At 37.0% G+C, this 18,461-nt stretch overlaps 1 protein-coding gene across 1 annotated transcript in view; it reads right to left on the reverse strand.

The window, feature by feature from the left end:
* Positions 1 to 364: 364 nt before the first annotated feature.
* Positions 365 to 18,461, reverse strand: part of LOC123240198 (phospholipid scramblase 4-like) — a 60,101-nt gene continuing 42,004 nt past the window's right edge. Inside the window, exons 5-7 of the mRNA XM_044667614.1 lie at positions 18,244 to 18,405; positions 13,497 to 13,655; positions 365 to 451 (exon numbers count right to left, since the gene is read on the reverse strand). Coding sequence (XP_044523549.1) covers positions 401 to 451; positions 13,497 to 13,655; positions 18,244 to 18,405 — 372 coding nt within the window. The 3' untranslated portion in view covers positions 365 to 400. The remainder of the gene's footprint in view (positions 452 to 13,496; positions 13,656 to 18,243; positions 18,406 to 18,461) is intronic.

The raw sequence follows: 18,461 nt of genomic DNA on the forward strand, positions 1-18,461 counted from the left end.
TGAACCTAAGACCTCCCATCTCTAGACCTGGCTCTCAATCCACTGAGCCACACAGCTGCCCCCTCTTTAGTTCATTTGGAAGAAAGATTAGATTTGTTTTACCTACTACTAGAGAGTAATAGTAGGAGTATTGAGTGGAAATTACAGAGAATATAATCAATATTTACCCCACATAAGAAAAAACAACAACAACAAATTCTTAACAATTAGAGCTGTGCCAGAGCAGAATAGTCTATTCCTGGAGGTACAATGTCCCTCATTACTGAAGGTCTTCACCTGGAGTATGGACAGCTACTTCCAAGGGATGGTCTATAAGATGATTCTGCTCATGGATATATTTCACTAAATGACCACTAATGCCACTTCCAACTCTGACATTCTGTTGTTCTTACTAATGCCTTCAATGGTGATGGCGGTTGTTCCTTGGAGTATATTCAAAAAACATGAAATCCTAGAATAAAAAAAAAAGCAATTAGCTGTCTTAGCAGAAATCCATTGGCAATTAACCCAATTAGCTATTATTAACTGTACTAATAAATTTGGTTTGCAAGTCAACATTTTTTTGGAAAAATTTAAAAACATATCATATCAAATTGTTGATTTTTAAAATTTTTATAGAACTGTGCAATAATTTTAGAGGCCATCCAATTTATGTCCTTCATTTTATAGACAAGGTTATTGAGGTCTAGAGACATTAACTTGCTTTCCCAAGCTTACACACATAGCAACTAGAAGAGACAGAATAGAAATAGTGATTCTCTAACTCCGAACCCAACACTTTTCATGAAAAGAAAAGTACAATTTATATTTGTCTGACTCAAATTTTTTTCTTGTCTTTCTTATTTCCTTAAAACATGTCAAATAATTTACACAATAAACATAGAAATGTAAAAAAACAGTACTCCAAATATGGCCTATCATGTATTAATTAGACCTTTCCTCAATTTTTTATCCATGGATTCATAGAATCATTTGTTTAGAGGTAGATGGTATCATAGAGGTTAATTTATCCAAGTTGGTGAATTTATCAACAAGAAAACTAAAAGGTAGAGAGACAAAGTGACTCAGCTGATTAACAAATAATGAGATGGAAGAGCCAGGAGTCAAACCCAATTCCACTGACTCCAAACCTTGTGTTCTTTCTACAATGTGATAATCCATCACCTAAATAATTAAAGTTATGTGAAAGAATCGCTCTTACTGCAGCAGCAATTAAACAACTTGAATTTGTAGGCAATAAGTATTAAACTTTCTACATTACACTGTAAAGAGTTTTTTCCCTACTTCAATGAAACTAGAATTCCTGTATGCAAATGTTCACCAAGATATAGTTAAATTATCCTAGTTATTTACAAGGCTGTGGCTCAGAAGAACCCAATTCATACCATATTTTCAAATGTCAGAACTTTGTTTATTTGTGGGAGACTTTTAGCCATGATGGCTTTCAAAACAAGAAGCATACTACTCATGTATTAAGGCCAGAACATGAAGTCTGCACCAGGTCAAATAACAATCAAGGAAGCCAATAAGAAAATAAAAGATTTTTTTCACTTAGAATTGCAAAACTACCTAGAGAAAGAAGCCCACAGGAAGTAAGGAAAGGAAACTACAAGCAAAGCCAGTCACAACACAAATGATTAAAAAAAAACTCAGAATGAAAGGCCAAATATATGGCATCTATAAGGATTTTTATCCAGAGGTAAGAAGAGTGAAAAGCTCTAGAAAAAGATGTAGGGAGGTCCAAAAGCCCCATAGAGATGAGAAAGTGGAAACCCTAAAAACCTCACAGAATAGAATTAATGAAAGCTGTATGGCAGCCCTGAGGTTTCACCCAAAAGCACTCTAATGTCCCTAAAATTTCATTCTGAAATATCAGAGAGAACTCAAAAGAACCAGTGCTCTAAGCCTCAAGGCTGAACACTCAGAAAGAGGGGGTGGTCACATCAGAACCAAGAAAGAGACTAAACAAGCAAGGGTAAGCACCCCACCCAAAAAGCACATCAAAACAAAAGCTAACCTAAAGCATTATTGTAGTTCTAAAGGTCTCCTGAAAGAATAAGATCATGTTTCAGTAACAACTGCAAGCAATGTGACTCAAAGGAGAAAAAACTTATTTTCTATAATGACTACATAGTATCTAGAAAAATGAAACAGGTAATGGAAGATTAAATAAAGCTCTTGAAGAATGAAATTAAATGTCAAGGTACAGTGTGCTAGACTGTAGCTGATCAGACTAATATGAGCTTAAAAGATTCTTATTACAGGTATTACACAAATAGCCCATATAATCATTTGGGATTGGAATGTCTCTAAAGGTTCACATCTACTGTTTTCTTTTGAGCTACTGCAATTTTACTTTGCTCAGAGAATGCAGTCCCTTATTGTGGGCATGCCATCTGGGCAATCCTGAATGAATGTTTTCCATGTCTCACAATCAATACCAGAGGCCTTCAGAGACCTTTGGAGTGTCTTTCACTTCTTCTGGCCTCCATGCGAGTGTTTTTGTCTTATGTGAGTTCTCCATAAAACAATCATGCATATGTTTGGCATTTGAACCACATGGCCAATGCATTGGAGTTGTGCTCTCTGCAATAGTCTTAATTCTTTGCCAATTCACCTTGACAAAGGACCTTAGTGCCTCACACTTTATCCTGCCAGATGAACTTCAGAATATTCCTAAGACAATTCAAATAAAAGCAATTCAGTTTCTTGGCATAGGATGCCACTAGACTATCCATTTCATGGGCATACAATAATGAAGTCAATAAAATACAGTCACACAACAATGACTCTGCTGACTTTCAGTTAGATAGAATGCCTAATCTTCTTTTCATAACTTTCCTTTGAAGTTTCCCAAAACACTGAGATAGCTTTAGCAATGTATGTGTCAACTCATGATCTATGTGAACTTCCTCAGAAAGTATATGGCCAAGGTAAGTGAACTCCATAGCATTCAAATTTTATCCATTTACTGTAACCAATGCCTTCACATATGAAAGGTACAGTGTTGGCTGGTGGTGAATCTCTGTTTTCTTGGTATTAATTATAAGGCCAAAATTAGCAGAATCAGCAAAGAATTGATCCCGTACTCCAAGATCAGTGGATGCACTGAGTGCACCTTCATCTGTGAACAGAAAGTAATGCACCAACTGTCCCTCCATTTTAGTCTTGGCTTGTGGTTTTTTCAAGGTCAGTGCAATAGCTAACTTTGATGCTGTTTTCATCCTCATTGACAAAATCATGGAAAACATGCTAAAAAGCATGGAAGCAGCAGGTACCCCTGCTTCACTGCATTGGTAACCAGGAAAATTTTAGAGCATTATCCATTACTCAGAATCCATGCAGCACACCATCAGAAAGCTGGCATACAATACAATACTGATGAACTCCAGGCAACCAAATTTTGCTACCATCTTTCACAAGCCCTCATGACTGACAATATCAAAGGCTTTGGTCAGATCAATGAACATTGTATACAGGTCTCTGACTTGCTCCTGTTGTTTCTCCTGGAGTTGACAGGCAGCAAACACCATGTCAATCATTCCTTGGTCCTTTGGAAGTCACAGTGGCTCTCAGGTAAATCAATATTCCAGGGGAAGGATCAAAGAAGAATGTGATAAAATTCTTTCCAGTAATGACTAAAAGAGAGATATCCTACCCTCCCCATGATTTTCATAGGACAATCAATTTCCTTTTCCTTCTCAGAGATGGGAAACAGCCTTGAGCTTGGCAATGGACACCTCTTGCCATATAACCCAAAAGATTTCAGTCAATTTTTATATGAACAGTGGATTCCTTCCCATGTAAATCTCTATTGGAATGAAATTAGCACCAGAATCTTTGACAAATAAGAGGAGCCTAATGGCATTCAAATCTCTTTTTCAGACGGAAGTTTGACTAGAGAGGGAGTGACTTCAACTTGTAGTATACAGTCAATGGATTTAGCATTCATTGATGATGATCTGTTGAGAATTTTTTTTTAAAAACCTTACCTTCCATCTTGGAATCAATACTGTGTATTGTCTCCAAGCCAGAAGAGTGGTAAGGGCAGCCAATGGGGGTCAAGTGATTTGCCCAGGGTCTCACAGCTGGGAAGTGTCTGAGGTCAGATTTGAACCCAGAACCTCCTGTCTCTAGGTCTAGCTCTAAATCCACTGAGCTACCTAGATGCCCCCTCTGTTGAGAATCTTATGGAAATATTTAACCCATATCTCTAGAAGTATATCTTTATCACCAATCAATGTGGTTTCATCAGTGTTGAGTGGTCTTTGGCTCATAAATAGCTTTCAGGGCATCATAGAACATTTTGGGTTATTACAATCAGTGTAGAACAGAATTTCACTTGGTTTCTTACTGAGCAAAGAATCCTACATCTCTCTAAAATTCATTTCCACTTTACTTTTAATGGAGTTAAAAGTTACCTTCTCAAATACAGATGAACTATCCTGCTAGCAAATCCTATGGAGTTTACAGTTGTTATTTAGTAAATTTGTAATTTCCCCATAATTTTCATCAAACTAGTCCTGTCGTTTATAGTATTTGGGCCCACTGAATTAATATGGTGCTTTTACACTACATCTCTGAAAGATGTTCACACAAGAACTCTGAAAGAGAGGGCACAAGATGTAAAAAGCCAAATTGTAGTGGGTGATTCCAAGGGTAGAGTATCTAGGGTTTGTCTTAGAAAATGGCACTAGAAAAATTTCCAAGAAAAGGGTAGCAGACATTCAAAAGCTGGGTAATCAAACAACCAAAAAACAACTACATGCAATCTTAGGAATGACAGGGTTCAGCAGGCAATGGCTTCCTGGGTACAGTCTAATACCTAAATCTCTAACAGATTTAATCAGGAAGATAGTCTCAGAACCTCTGAAACTCACAAGAGAACATGTCCATGCAATAGAAAAACTAAAAACTGCAATACTTAAATCACCCACTCTCAGAACTCCAAAGAATTTCATCTTTTAGTCCACAAGGACAAAGGAGTAGCTTCTGGAATAGTGGTACAAACCCTAGGACAACAATTCAGACCCATGGCTTATTATAGCTCTCAGTGAGATATGGAGGCCAGAGAAATGGCTCAATGCCGCTGAGCAATAGCCACAGTTGCCCTCATGATAAAAAAAAATCATCTGAATTGGTTCTTGGATGCAAGCTAATAGTGTATTCTCCACATCAAATAGAAAACATGTTTAAAAACAGCAGTTTACAATCCTTTACATCTTAACAGCTATCCGAATATGAAATCGTGTTATTAAGGAACAAGAACATAACCTTGAAACATGGCAAAGATCAGCCACCCTGATCCCAGATTTGCCAATGAAAGGAGAACCAGTGCACAGCTGCCAAGATATATTAACTAGTGCAAAAGACTAGGGAAGATTTGAGGAACACTCCCCTATAAAACGCAAACCTAAACATGTACACAAATGATTCTTCATACATGTTTGAAGGAGAATGATACACAGGAGCAACTGTTGTAACTCAAACAGATACACTATGATATGCATCCTTGCCAAAAAATATGAGTGCACAAGGGGCAGAGATCTTAAGTTTAACAAGAACTTTTCAAATTGGACAAGGCAAATGAATAAAAATTTTCACAGATTCCAGATATGCTTTTACAGTCCTACATGCCACCAGACAAATCTGGAAACAGGGGATTTATAACATAAAAAGGAAAAGAAATTGCATATGGGGACATCATTCTGCAACTTCTAGAAGCAGTGCAACTACCTAAAGAAATAGCAGTCATGCACTGCCAGGGCCACACTCTTGGAGAAGATAGCACATCATTAGGGAACCATAGAGTGGACATAAGAGCAAAGTATGGAGCTAGGTTTGGCCCTATCCATATTCTGAATTTCACCCTAGTGGAAGAGGACAATTTAAAACAAGCCTATAGCCCAAGGGAAGTTCAGGACTGGAAGAAAATTGTAGAGGCCAACTTAGGAAACGGGATATGGTTCTCTGAGCTAGGCAAACCTATCTTGCCAAAAGCTCTATCTACCCATTGTGCAATGTCATATATGAAAAAGGGCATTATGGCACCCAGGCAGTAATCGATTCCATATGGCATTTTTGGTTAGCACTTAGAATCTCCTCCTGTGACATATGAGTTTGCAAAAAATGCAAGATCTATTTGCAGTTCAATCAGGGAGTTTGTAGGAAAAAAGTTCTCTGAGGCTGACCTTTGGCATACACGCCATTTGAATGCTTGCAAATAGACTATAAATGCATGCCCAAAGTTAGAGGATTCAAATGTGCACTTGTCATAATTGACTGGTTGACAAGGTGGCCAGAAGTTTTCCCTGCCAAAAAGAACAATGCAGCATTCATGATAAAATCCCTACTGAAAGAAATCATTCCTAGATTTGGCATACCCAACTGTATCAGGTCAGACAGAGGGAGTCATTTTACTCATACAATACTCCAAGAATTCTACAAGAATCTAGGAATAGAAGGGAATTATCACACCATTTATTACCTAGAAAGCGCTGGGCAGGTAGAAAGATTCAACAGAGAAATTAAGATACTTATTGGCAAAGTCTGTAGGGAAACTCATCTAAAATGGACAGATGTTTTGCCAATAGTGTTATGGTATCTGAGAAGTAAACCTAGTGGGGACTTACATCTTTCCCCATTTGAAATGCTATATGGCCAACCAGTTTGCCAGTGGAGAGTTCACAAAATCACATATTTCTCAATGCTGGGGGCAGATTGTGAGCTGCATAAATATCTCACAGAACTCCATTAATTCAGTTTGATTCAACAGAGGGTTCCCCTGGATTACAACTTGCATAATTTAAAACCAGAAGACATAGCGTACATAAGAAACTTCACAAGAAAATCAGTAACAGACCCCAAATGGCTAGAACCCTATCAAATTGTGCTCACTACCCCTACAAGAATAAAAATAGAAAGAAGAGATTCATAGTTTCACGTGGCCCATGTGAAACCTGAAGAAAAAGACACAACTGCAAAACACCCAGAATCAGATCAAGATAGAAAAATTACAGAAAGTGCTGAGGATTGAGGATTGAAATGCAAAATACAAAATAATCATAACACAACCACACCATAAGTTCCAATGCTAAAGGATAGATCCTGTCCAACAAGATGTAGATGACAGACAAGCCACTATGACAATGACAGAGAAAAAATGAAGGAAATAACAAAGAAGAGAATCATCAAAGCTGAAGGAAAAGATCAAGAACTGTACAATAAAAAGAACACTTTAAAAACCTTTGCACTTTAAACTTTGTAAAAATGAACAATTGCAGAAAGAAGAGGACAGAAGGAAATGGTTTACGTAAGACTAGTGCAGCAATAGCACAAAAACACAAATTAACCTCACACTTTAGGGAAAAATGAAACCACAGTACATAGCATCAAAATAGAAGAGAAATCTAAAAATAACTTGGACAAAACTGACAACTGTAAAAAAGGAGTATTTTGCACGCATGGTACATAAAGAGAACACAAAACACAACAAAAAACTGATATCTAGTCTTGACCTCATGTAAATAGGTGAGTATCTAAAGATTGTGTAAATACAAAATGTATATATGTTTATAATGTAAAGTTGCAAGTCTCATAAGATCTTAACCACATAAGAAGATCAAGCAATTTTCTTGTCTGGTTAACATCAATATGCTGTACTAATGCTTGTACAAACATACCATAGTGTAAATAATGTAAATTTTATACATTCCTATAACATAGGTTGGGAAAAGTAGAGTAGAATTGTAAATAATAGTCCCTAACCATGTAAATATGGTAGCATACTAACAGTTTAACAGATAATTAGGACATTAGACATAGGGAAAGGGCAGAATGGGCTAGGGATATTCAAAATTTTTAATGAGCTAGTGCAGGGAAAGCATAAGAATAAACTTTATTAGTGTAGTTGGTTAGATAACTAAGAGTATTAACATACTAAAATAGATTCGCAATATAAAAACTAACATTGCATTTAAAACATAGGTAGTTTAAAGATAATTTGATAACAGCTAGGAATAATAAGATAGTTGTATTGCATTACTTGATGAACTTATACATTCAAAATAGAAACAAGTTAAAATTCTATTAAAATCATAGACAGGTTAAATGATAACTTAGAAGAGTTTAAGGATAGGAAAATTGTTACACTGTAAACTTAGACATTGTGTTTAGTGAAAAACTTTTCTTGTTACAAAATTGTTTTACACCCTGGAAATATTGTCTTATAAATTGCAACCTCATTCCCCTACCAATCTCTCCAAAACCTGTCTTAGAATAGGAATAGATAGATAATAGGTATAGTGATAAGACAAGATAAGAATTATTTTGGAGGGAGGGGGAACATAAGATAGAAATAGGAAATATTGATGCATGTGGCCCAAGCCCCCCCATTCCCATATTTCTCTAAGAAATGAGATGTTAAAGGATTCTTTGATCCCTCTGATTACTCTGCCCAGTCCCCCTTCCCCCACACTCCCTAGGACTTCTCAGCAAAGTTTAGAAGAGATGTGGGGGGCAAGTGATAAAGTCCCACCACACAAAACAGGGATACTATAAGGATGGGATTTTGTGCAAAGGGAATGGAACCAAAAGAGGAGAAGACAGTTGCTGACAATTGCTGACAGTCGAGATCAGCAGAGGATTCTGGGGATTTTCTCCCAGGAGGAGAAGAAAGAGTGGTCTTTGAATTGAGGGCTGGGAGGAGTGAGGAGGTGGACAATCCAGTTCTGATCTGATCTGGAGGATTTCCTGAAGACCTTTCTTTTGGAAATTGAAACCCTGATTCCCTGATCATAGTCATTTCAACACAACTCATCCTTTAAAAGTACAACCATCTAGTCAGCTAAGATTTTGGACTCCATTGGGAACAATCTCTTAGTCTCCCTTGCCCATTGCCCAACCTTGCTGAGAGACCCTTTTCAATCAAAGCTTACAATTATAGGAAAGAATAGAAATGGAAGGGAAAAGAGGGGGAGAAGTTTAAGAGTTGGAACCACTGGGGTTCCTACCTAAGTGACAGACCCCAAAGGAATAGTGAAGAGGGCACCCCAAAATCCCTCTGCCCTTCACCCCTTTCCTCAATCCCTGACTTGTGAATAATAAAAGAATTTTTGAATATGAAAAATAAAAATTTAATAGTCAGATAGCATTCCAGTGTGCCTGAGAGACAATAAGGGAGAGGGGAACCTCTGTGTGCCTGAGAGACAATAAGGGAGAGAGGAACCTCAGCTTGGTCTGGCAGACTCCATCTTTGAGCCAGACCACCCTTTGTGAAATTAACCAACCTTGGGGGAAGTTTGAGTGAACCTCATCCTTATTCAGAATTGGATTGGGGTGCCACATACCTCCTCTTGTAGGGAAGCATTGCCCCCAACTCTTATGGGGTGGCATGACTACCTAGGTCACCCAGTTTGGGGATGACACCCCCTCAATGTCTCCCAGTGTGTATTCGGCCCCAGGGAGTACTGGAGGAGAGTATCACCAACAGACCCTCTCTCTCTCCCTTCTATAAACTTTCATTAAGGGGGGGGGGGGCTTTTATTGTTACATGAGCTACACATGACCTTCATCACACTCCCATCCTGTCTGACTCTTCTGATAATGGTATAGTCTATTGAATGTCAGTGTTTGCTGTGAGGGTGCAATCACAAAGTTTTATTGCATTTATGTAAGCAGAAGATAGTAGTAGTGATGAGAATGTCATGAAATACACACCTTCAGGAGCAAGTGACTTGTTGCTGTTGCTGATTTGTACTCATTCCTCACAAGAAATGCCTGCCACATCTGAATGCCTGTGCCTACTCTCACATTAAAAATACTTAGAATTATAAGCTTGTCTTCTTTTGGCACAGTGTTAACTAGGGTCTCCAGGTCATTACATTTTTTTAACCTCTTCAGGATTTGTCATGGCAGGAAATTATGTACTGATGATGGTGACAGGACACTTTCCTGCAAGTGGCAGTCACACTGTCCTGAGTCCATCATTCCTTTTGGTAGACCTACAAGTTTGTTGAATAGATTTGATTTGATTGCAAAACCAACCTCAGCTTCATGGTGCTCCTCAACACAATGACCACTAACAAAAGATGTATATCCAGCTCCAATTTCATAAGTAGACCTTCACTGGTCAGCCTTGCTTCACTCAAGGATGTTTTTTGGATGCATTACCTGCTGAGTTCTCTAACCACAGGAGCTAGCTGTTCCTCTTTTAGGTCTACTGAACTTTGTGTTGTCCATTCATGTACCAGGGATGAGTGGAATTGTCTTTGCAAAAGTGTTTGTACATTTCTTTGTGCTTCACCTATAGGGTAGGATCTCTACTTGCCATAGTAAGCAGGTGATGGTTAGGTTGGGTGAAATAGTAACATTTTAGGGTACCATTTCTTGTGCATTCCTCATGCCACAAAGTGAGTAATGTGGTTCTTAAAAAAAGGTTGCTCAGGCACCCAGTGAGCTACCAAATCCTGTGGCTTTTTCAGTCTACTGAGATCTGGTCATCTGTGTATAGGGTTGTGACCATAATCCCAATATACCCATACATGCTGTTTTGTCACTTTCCTGTCACCACAAGAATTTGAGGTAGAGTGAAATAATAAAATAATGAGACAGTAAAATAGCACAATGTAAAATGGTATTTTATGTCTTTTAATGTTAGTAAATTGGATTTAATTGAGGCAGAATTGTGAAAAGTCATTAGCCTCTCTCTCTTCCAGAGTCATCAAAGTCCATGGTGAGACCCACTGGCTATGACTCAGGATATAGTGGATGTCTTCAATGTCTGATCAAGCTCAAAACACTACACAGTGCAGGCTTCCCTGCCTTTTTCCTGTAGGAAAAAAAATTGATCACATGTGCCTATTCTGCCAGGGAGGTTCACATGTTTGGAACAGGCACCCCCCTAATTCACCAATGGACTGTCAGTTTCTCTCAAGCTGGTTTAGCCTTTCTTCCAAGACAGTTTTATTAGGGTGTGGGTGCTATGTTGTAGGATTAGGGAAACTGTAAGATGACAGGGGTCAGTGGCAATGAAGTCTCCCTAATCCCTGGTCTTTGGAGAAACATAGGCAGGCTTGACTGGATGGGAGGAGCAGGAGCTTGTGAAGTACTCCTTCACCTCCCATTTCCCTCTAAGCAGTTGGAAGTCAGTTAACTGTTTGGTAATGGAGGATAATCTAGCTTGGTAACTTCTGGGCCAAGATGGTAAGTGGGGAAAGGCTAAACCTCTTATGATGATATCTTTCTCTGTATTATTTCCCCACAGGATAGAGTAGTTGAAGCTTGATGTCTTAAGAGCAGGCCAGTGAATCAGAAGTTGAGATCAACTTCAGAGCCACTAGTAAGAGGAACTCAGCTTATGGAGGATGTGAGTATTTCCCCAAACTATCTGTATCCAGACACTGTTCATAGATGATAAGGGTTTAATGATATCTAGGAATAGGAAAGGGGAAATGGTTTAGGGTTGATAGGTAAGGGAAGCTATCTAAAACAGCTATGTCAAATAAGCAGCCCCTCCCCCCAAAGGGGGAAATGTAACTTGAATGGCTAACCTCCTATCTAAGCCCCTTAATGTTCTTCTTTCTAAACCTAGATAGCTAAACTAAGATTGACTGTGATCTTGCTTGAAGGTCTAAAAAAGTAAAGCAGCTTTGGCTGTCAGAGAAAGAATGACCCAGCTCAGAGCTACACAGTTTGCCCCTCTGCTCAGATCGAAGAGCAAAGAGTCAGGACCTTGCAAGAAGGCTTTTATACCAGGACTCCAACTGCTTCTACTGCCCCCTCTCTTAGAGTTCTATGGGGCACTGTGGAATTCTGTGATGCAGCTTGAACCCCTCTGAGCATTATGAATCCCTCAGTGTATACTTCAGCTTCATGGAGCCATGGGTGAGAGCTGAGTGGCAGATGTACACCAAAGAAAGAAAACAGCTCCAAAAAAAGGGCTCAGCAAGCCCTCAAATCAGTTATTAGTCATCCCTAATGTAACATCCATTACACTAAACACCCTGTACACCCTCTTAAGAAAAGATCTGTTTAAGTATCAATGAAAGACTCAAATAAGGCAAGACCAAGTGATGTCATAACACAATATTCCAAAAAGAAAAGAGAGAGATAGGCTTACAATTGATGGTAACTTTGCATTGCAAAGCTAAATCTAATAAAGAAACAAATGAATCTTCAGTTTAATATCATATTTAAAACATTTCTGATGAAAAGACAAGAGTGGAATAGGAATTTTCAAAAACAAACACAGAAGTCCTGAATAACCCAGGAATATTTCAGCAAGTAGAAAAGGATCCATGATTTTGATATAATGTTAACACTCTAATAGAGGGACAAGACACAAGTGTCCCTTTGGAACCTAATGTATTCACAGAATATTGAGGGAATTAAACTAGAGAAACAAAAGTCTCTGAAGTAGTTTTTTTTTTTCTTGTGAGGATTTTAGGAGGGAGGATAAAAAGAAAATACTTGTTCAGAAAGGAAGGGATGCATGATAAGAAGAATAGAAAGTCAGAGAAAGGAGAAGGGAGAATGAGCATCAGATGAAATTCATTCATATCTGAAAAGGAGTGGGAGTAGAATCTACATTTAAAATTTCGTGTAGAAATATAACAATGTCAATAGGGCGAGAAGTTATGAATAATGGGAAGGGTCAAGGCATGAGGTAGTAAGAGGGATGATATTTTAAAAAGTAATAGAAGCCAACAAAACAAATTTCCTGACTCTGAAGTAGAGACTAAAAGAGGAGTTTTTTAAAACATTAGAATCTAAGGGTATGTATGGGGCTAGGTCAGGGAGAAAAGAAGGGCAGGACACATCATTGGAAAATGGCTGAGTAAGTTCTATTATAAGAATGTAATGAAATATTATACCTAAGAAATGAAAAAAGATATTTCAGAACATAAACTGATGTAAAGTGATGTGAAAAAAATCAGAAGTACATTGATAGAATGACAACATTTTAAAGAGAAAGAACTGTGAAAGATTTAAGAAATCTAATCACTAAAGCAACCAATTACATCCACAAGAACTTATGATGATTAAACATGCCATCCCTCTCCTGACAAAGACATAATAAATTCAAGGTATAGAAAGAGACATACCATTTTCGACATGACCACTGTGAGGATTCCTTCTTTTTGACTGTGTCAAGGTTTTTTCTCTCTTTTAGTTTCATAATTTTGTGGGGAGGGGAGGGTAAAGGAGGGGGGAAGCTTTAGCAATAACAGTCCCCAAAATTAAAGTCACTGAATCATCTTTTTTAATACATAGAAGGAAGTTCACAAGGAAACACAAGCAAGAGGTACAGTTTTGAAGCTATAAAATGACAAATTATATAGATATGGATATATATGTATATATATATACTATGTATTTTTAAAGCAATCAAGATAAAAAAAGATTCCTCTGTTCTGCTTTGCATATGAAAATGCCTGTTTTCTGGTATTTATGTTTAAAATTTTTCAAAATATCAAAAAATAAAGGTAAATACTTACAATAAGGAAGCAAGCTGCAAAAATCATGGCTTTCATTGTTATGTTGAGGTCTAATGGAAAACTGATTTCAAAGTTGTCTATATCTGCCACCGCTTCTTGTAGACAGCCAGGCCACTGCCTACTAATACTTCCAATATTGGTTCCATCTAATGATTTAACCTGGAAAGAAAGAAGTATGTCTTTAGTGGTCTCCTTAAATATATTTTAATTATTCTTATCTGCTCATTCTACTAGGGCATGTCTTCACATGCTTGGGGGGTATACATCCCCCTAACTCATTAAGTTTAGGCCTGCTGGTTGCCCTCAGTCCATCTGCTAAGAGAGTTTTTGCAGGATGTGGCCACTGCACATGCTTCTTGGAGCCACAAGTGAGAGTTGAATGCCAAGTAGATACTAAATGTGGCTGAGCAGCACTGAAAAGGGCTTAGAAAGCCCTTGTGTTCAACTCTTCATTAACCCATAGACCATACATAGCATACCAGATGCTTCTGTCCTTCACTCTCTCCTGAAGTATGTTCAAACTCATGTTCATTGTTTCCATGTACTGTCTATCTATCTCATTCTCTGCCAAATCCTTCTCCTTTTGCCTTTAATGTTTCCCATCATTGTGGCCTTTTCTTCTCATTATGTGGCCAAAGAATTTAAGCTTCATCTTCTGCATTTGACCTTCCAATAAATAGTCTGAATTATTTTCAAGTATTGAACAATTTGATATCTTTGCTGTCCAAGGGGTTGGCATAAGTCTTTTCCAGAACCACAATTCAAAAGTTTTAATTCTCCAGAGCTCTGGAGAGTCCAACTCTCATAGCCATACATCATTAACCAAAAAACTATGGTTTTAATAACATGTACCTTTGTTGGCAAGGTGATGTCTCTACTTTTTAATATGCTGGCTAGATTTTCCCCAGCTTTCCTTCCAAGGAGCAAGAATCTTTTAATTTCCTGGCTATATTCATTGTCTCTAGGGTTTTTTGAGCCCAAAAATATAAAATCTGATACTGTTTCTATTCCTTTCCCTCTATTTGCCAGGAAGTAGTGTGATCAATTTCCATGATGTTAAATTTTTAAATGTTAAAATTCAAGACATCTTTTACACTCTCATCTCCCACTCTCATTCAGAGACTTCTTAATTCTTTACTTTCTATCATCAGAGTTATATCATCTATATATCTAAGGTTGTTAATATTTCCCTTGACAATCTTAATTTTAGCTTTTGATTTATCCAACCTGGAATAGCACATGTATTATTTGTATAAGTTAAATGTACTCATTATTTAAGTTAAATAAACAAGGCAACACTATTCAGTCTTGTCATATTCCTTTTCCAATCTTTAAAAAAAATAAGTCATACCATGTATGGTTCTAACTGTTGCTTCTTGACCCACAAACAAGACTCCTTGGGAGACAAGTAAGATGATCTGGTATTTCCATCTCTTTGAGGACCTGCCACATTTTGTTGTAATCCATATAGTCAAAGACTTTAGTGTAATAATGTAATAGAAGGAGATTTTTTTTTCTTTTTCTGGAACTCCCTTTGCAAATCTTGGCAATTTGGTTTCTAGTTTCTTTGTCTTTAAAAATAATTTTATCTTTCTTGTCAGAAATATACCCTCAACAAAATGAAAGAAATGCATAACACATTGCAATTAGTAAATCATGATACTCAATTTCAATATCATCCACCAGTTACATAGCTATATTGTTTTTTAATTTGGTGAGAAATTTTCCATCTTTCCCATTAATTCTTGCAAAGTAACCAGAATGTTCTGAATTTTTGTATCTTAACAAATTAGTTCAAAACTCACTAAAATTCTTCATTTACAAAAAAATTCAATACATTAGTAAATTATGTTTCCAAGTTTGGTAAAATATACCAATGTTATGTTTTAATGCATGATACTCATTTATTGTCTTTGGCCATAAAAACTATGCTTTAAAATGTCTTGCTAATTACAATGACTTTCATGCTATCATTTGTTCTTTTATCAAGGCACAATAAACACTTAAAGTGGGCTTCTTCATTACCAATGATTGATATAAGTTAAATCATTTTGATAATTTTGGACTCTTTGTCCAGATGTTTTTCAGGTCTTGTTAGATAGATGACTGTCATTTTACCAAAATGATATGATTGATAAAGAGATGGCATCAAAAATAGGAAAAGCTTCAGATCTTTTATATTCTCATTTTCAGTTATGCTCATTATTAGTAGAATCTTCAATCTATGGTTTTATTTAGGTAATATCTTTACGTCCTTTGTCCATTTTGTGAGGGTTAGTTTGTTTAAAACCAGTTTATATTATCTGCATATCTACTTCACCAGCCACACATAACCTAAAATAAATAACAATTAAATGAAAATAAAGACATGAGGGTGAAAATTAAGAGCACCTTTTTCTCTATATTTTCAGGTGTTATACAAATGTGAGCTATTATGGATATTCTCAAATAACATAAATGTTAGAACTGCCTTGAGATCAGTTTATAAGTTTGATAAAGTAGGACTGTTTAGATGGGAAGGTTGGTGGCTACAATAATAGCCTAGGAGTAAGATAATTAGGTCATCAGCTATAGAAGTGGTAGGAAGAATGCAGAAAACAAATCTCCAGGGACAGTTCAAAATAATTGGCAGGGTGTGGTAATGGATTGAATTTAGGAGAGAAGGGAGTCAATGGGGACTGGTGACTAGTCTGGAAGTTAGAGATAATGATAATATCATTCATTACCAGAGCGTGAGAGAAGACTGGTAGTGGGACACAGTTTATAGGGAAAGTAAAGGATATGTAGAGGAAAATCTGGGGAAATGCTGAATTTGAGGTGATGACAGAATGCAGAATTACTATGAGTCTTTGGATATGCAGGCACACAAGTCAGAGGATGAAAATATGGATCTGATAATGATTTGCAGAGGGATGAAAGGTGATACCATGCAGACAGATGAATTACCTGAAACAGACAAAAGATAAGCAGGGCACAAATATTGCCATAGTTTGGAGTTTGGAAGAAAAAAATGGTTATTAAAGGAGAAACAACAACAACAACAAATAGAAATGGAAGAGAACAAAGTGAGTGAAGTAACAAAGGCTATAAGTGCTTAGAGTATCAAGAAATTGGGGATGGTTCACTGTGTCCAGTACTGCAGAGAGATTGAGCAGGATGAAAACCTCAAAATCATTATTGATTTTGGGTTGGACACCACTGGTGATCTTTGAGGGACCAATCTCTATAAAGCAGCAGAAGCAATGTTAATTGACAAGGAGAATTATTTTAAAGATATCTAGAAATAAATTTTCAGAAATTTCTTTAGTTGGACTTCTGGATTTAAGGAGGAAAAATGGGGGAAAAGATAAATAATTTGTTACTCAGGGTTAAAAATAAAAGAAAAAGTTGAAAATCAGTGTTTCTTCTTAAAATTGAGGAAATAAGTGGAGATCCCAAGAAACGTGGATGCTGGCCCATCTTAAAAGCAAAAGAAATTTGGGTTTTGGCCCCTGTTCTCTCACTCTAGAAATCTTTGGAATAAAAGCTGGCGAATTAGGTATACACATACCAGCTGGGGTTAGGATTTCAATTAGCATAGTGTTTCTTAGTTTAAATGATTACTGACGGTGGTTAAACTGATCAAATACTAAGGTCATGTAAAAAAAGTGTAATCTCACATTTAGGATAGAAATCAAAAAATATACTCCATTCCCCCAACTCACACATATACACATAGCTTTTATTTTAACTAATAAAGGAATTGTTTTTTCCTATGGCTGCACTAATAGTCCACTAAACAGTAAAGTAAATCATTTTCATGTTGCCATATTTATGAATTCCATTCCCTTTAACTGGGCTAGTAAATGGCAGAGTGGATAGGGTCCCAAGGCTAGAAGTCAAGAAGACCTGAGTTCAAATCTGCCGTCAGATACTTACTAGCAGGGCAAGTCACTTAATACTATTTGCATCAGTTCCCTCATCTGTTAAATGATCTATAGAAGGAAATGGCAAACCACTCTAGTATTTTTGCCAAGAAAACCCTAAATGGGTTCATAAAGAGTCAAACAGACTGGAAATAACTGAAGAAGAACACATTCCCTTCCTCTTGTATGAGTTTTCAAAGTTATTAATTCCTGGATTAACAACCTGCTAAGAGATGAATACTGGCATTTTTTCAATAAACATTTACTAAACACTTCTCAGGTTCAAGTTACTGGGGTAGGTGCTGGGAATACAAAGACAGAAATGAAAGAGACCCTACTTTCTTCTATTTCTAAGCCATACTTTCAGTATTCTGAAAGTATTTCAATATTCAGTATTCCCTACCACTAGATTATGAACTTTGTCCTTGGAACTCTGTATTCTAATTTGAGAGTTTTAATATTATTTTGCCTGGAGCTAGACCCTACATGCCTCTTCCTGGCTATTTTCCAACTATACTCCTATACCATGGTCTTCCTCCTCCTTATATGAAAACTTAAAGCTCCAAATCTAGGACTCTGAGCTTTGATAGGTGTATTTTTGCCATATCTAACCTATAAAATATCCCACTGTGTCACTTCTGAACAATTTCTAAACTATGCCATCACATGACGTTACTCTCTTTATGTTGCCTTTCCTTCTTAGTGTAAGTGCCTAAAACTCAGGGAATGCTTTTATGGCTTGTTTTTGTATGCTTTGTATATAATAATCACTTAATAATTTTTTTAGTTTGTTCATTTGTTCATTCATTATAAAAAGTTTCATTCTTGCCTACATCTCTTACCCGGTAAACAATATCTGAGCCACAGGCACAAGGTGAACACGGGCCATCCATATCCATCACATGTTCTTTCTTCTCATTTTCAATGCTGAACTTTGCCTTGCAGAAGCCCCAATGTTGTCTTATATAACCAAGAGGTACACCAGGAGGAGACTGAACCTCAAGCTACAAAAGAAAGAAAGAAAGAAAAAGAAAGAAAGAAAGAAAGAAAGAAAGAAAGA

The sequence above is a fragment of the Gracilinanus agilis genome, chromosome 3 (assembly GCF_016433145.1).
Source record: "Gracilinanus agilis isolate LMUSP501 chromosome 3, AgileGrace, whole genome shotgun sequence".
Classification (NCBI taxonomy): domain Eukaryota; kingdom Metazoa; phylum Chordata; class Mammalia; order Didelphimorphia; family Didelphidae; genus Gracilinanus; species Gracilinanus agilis.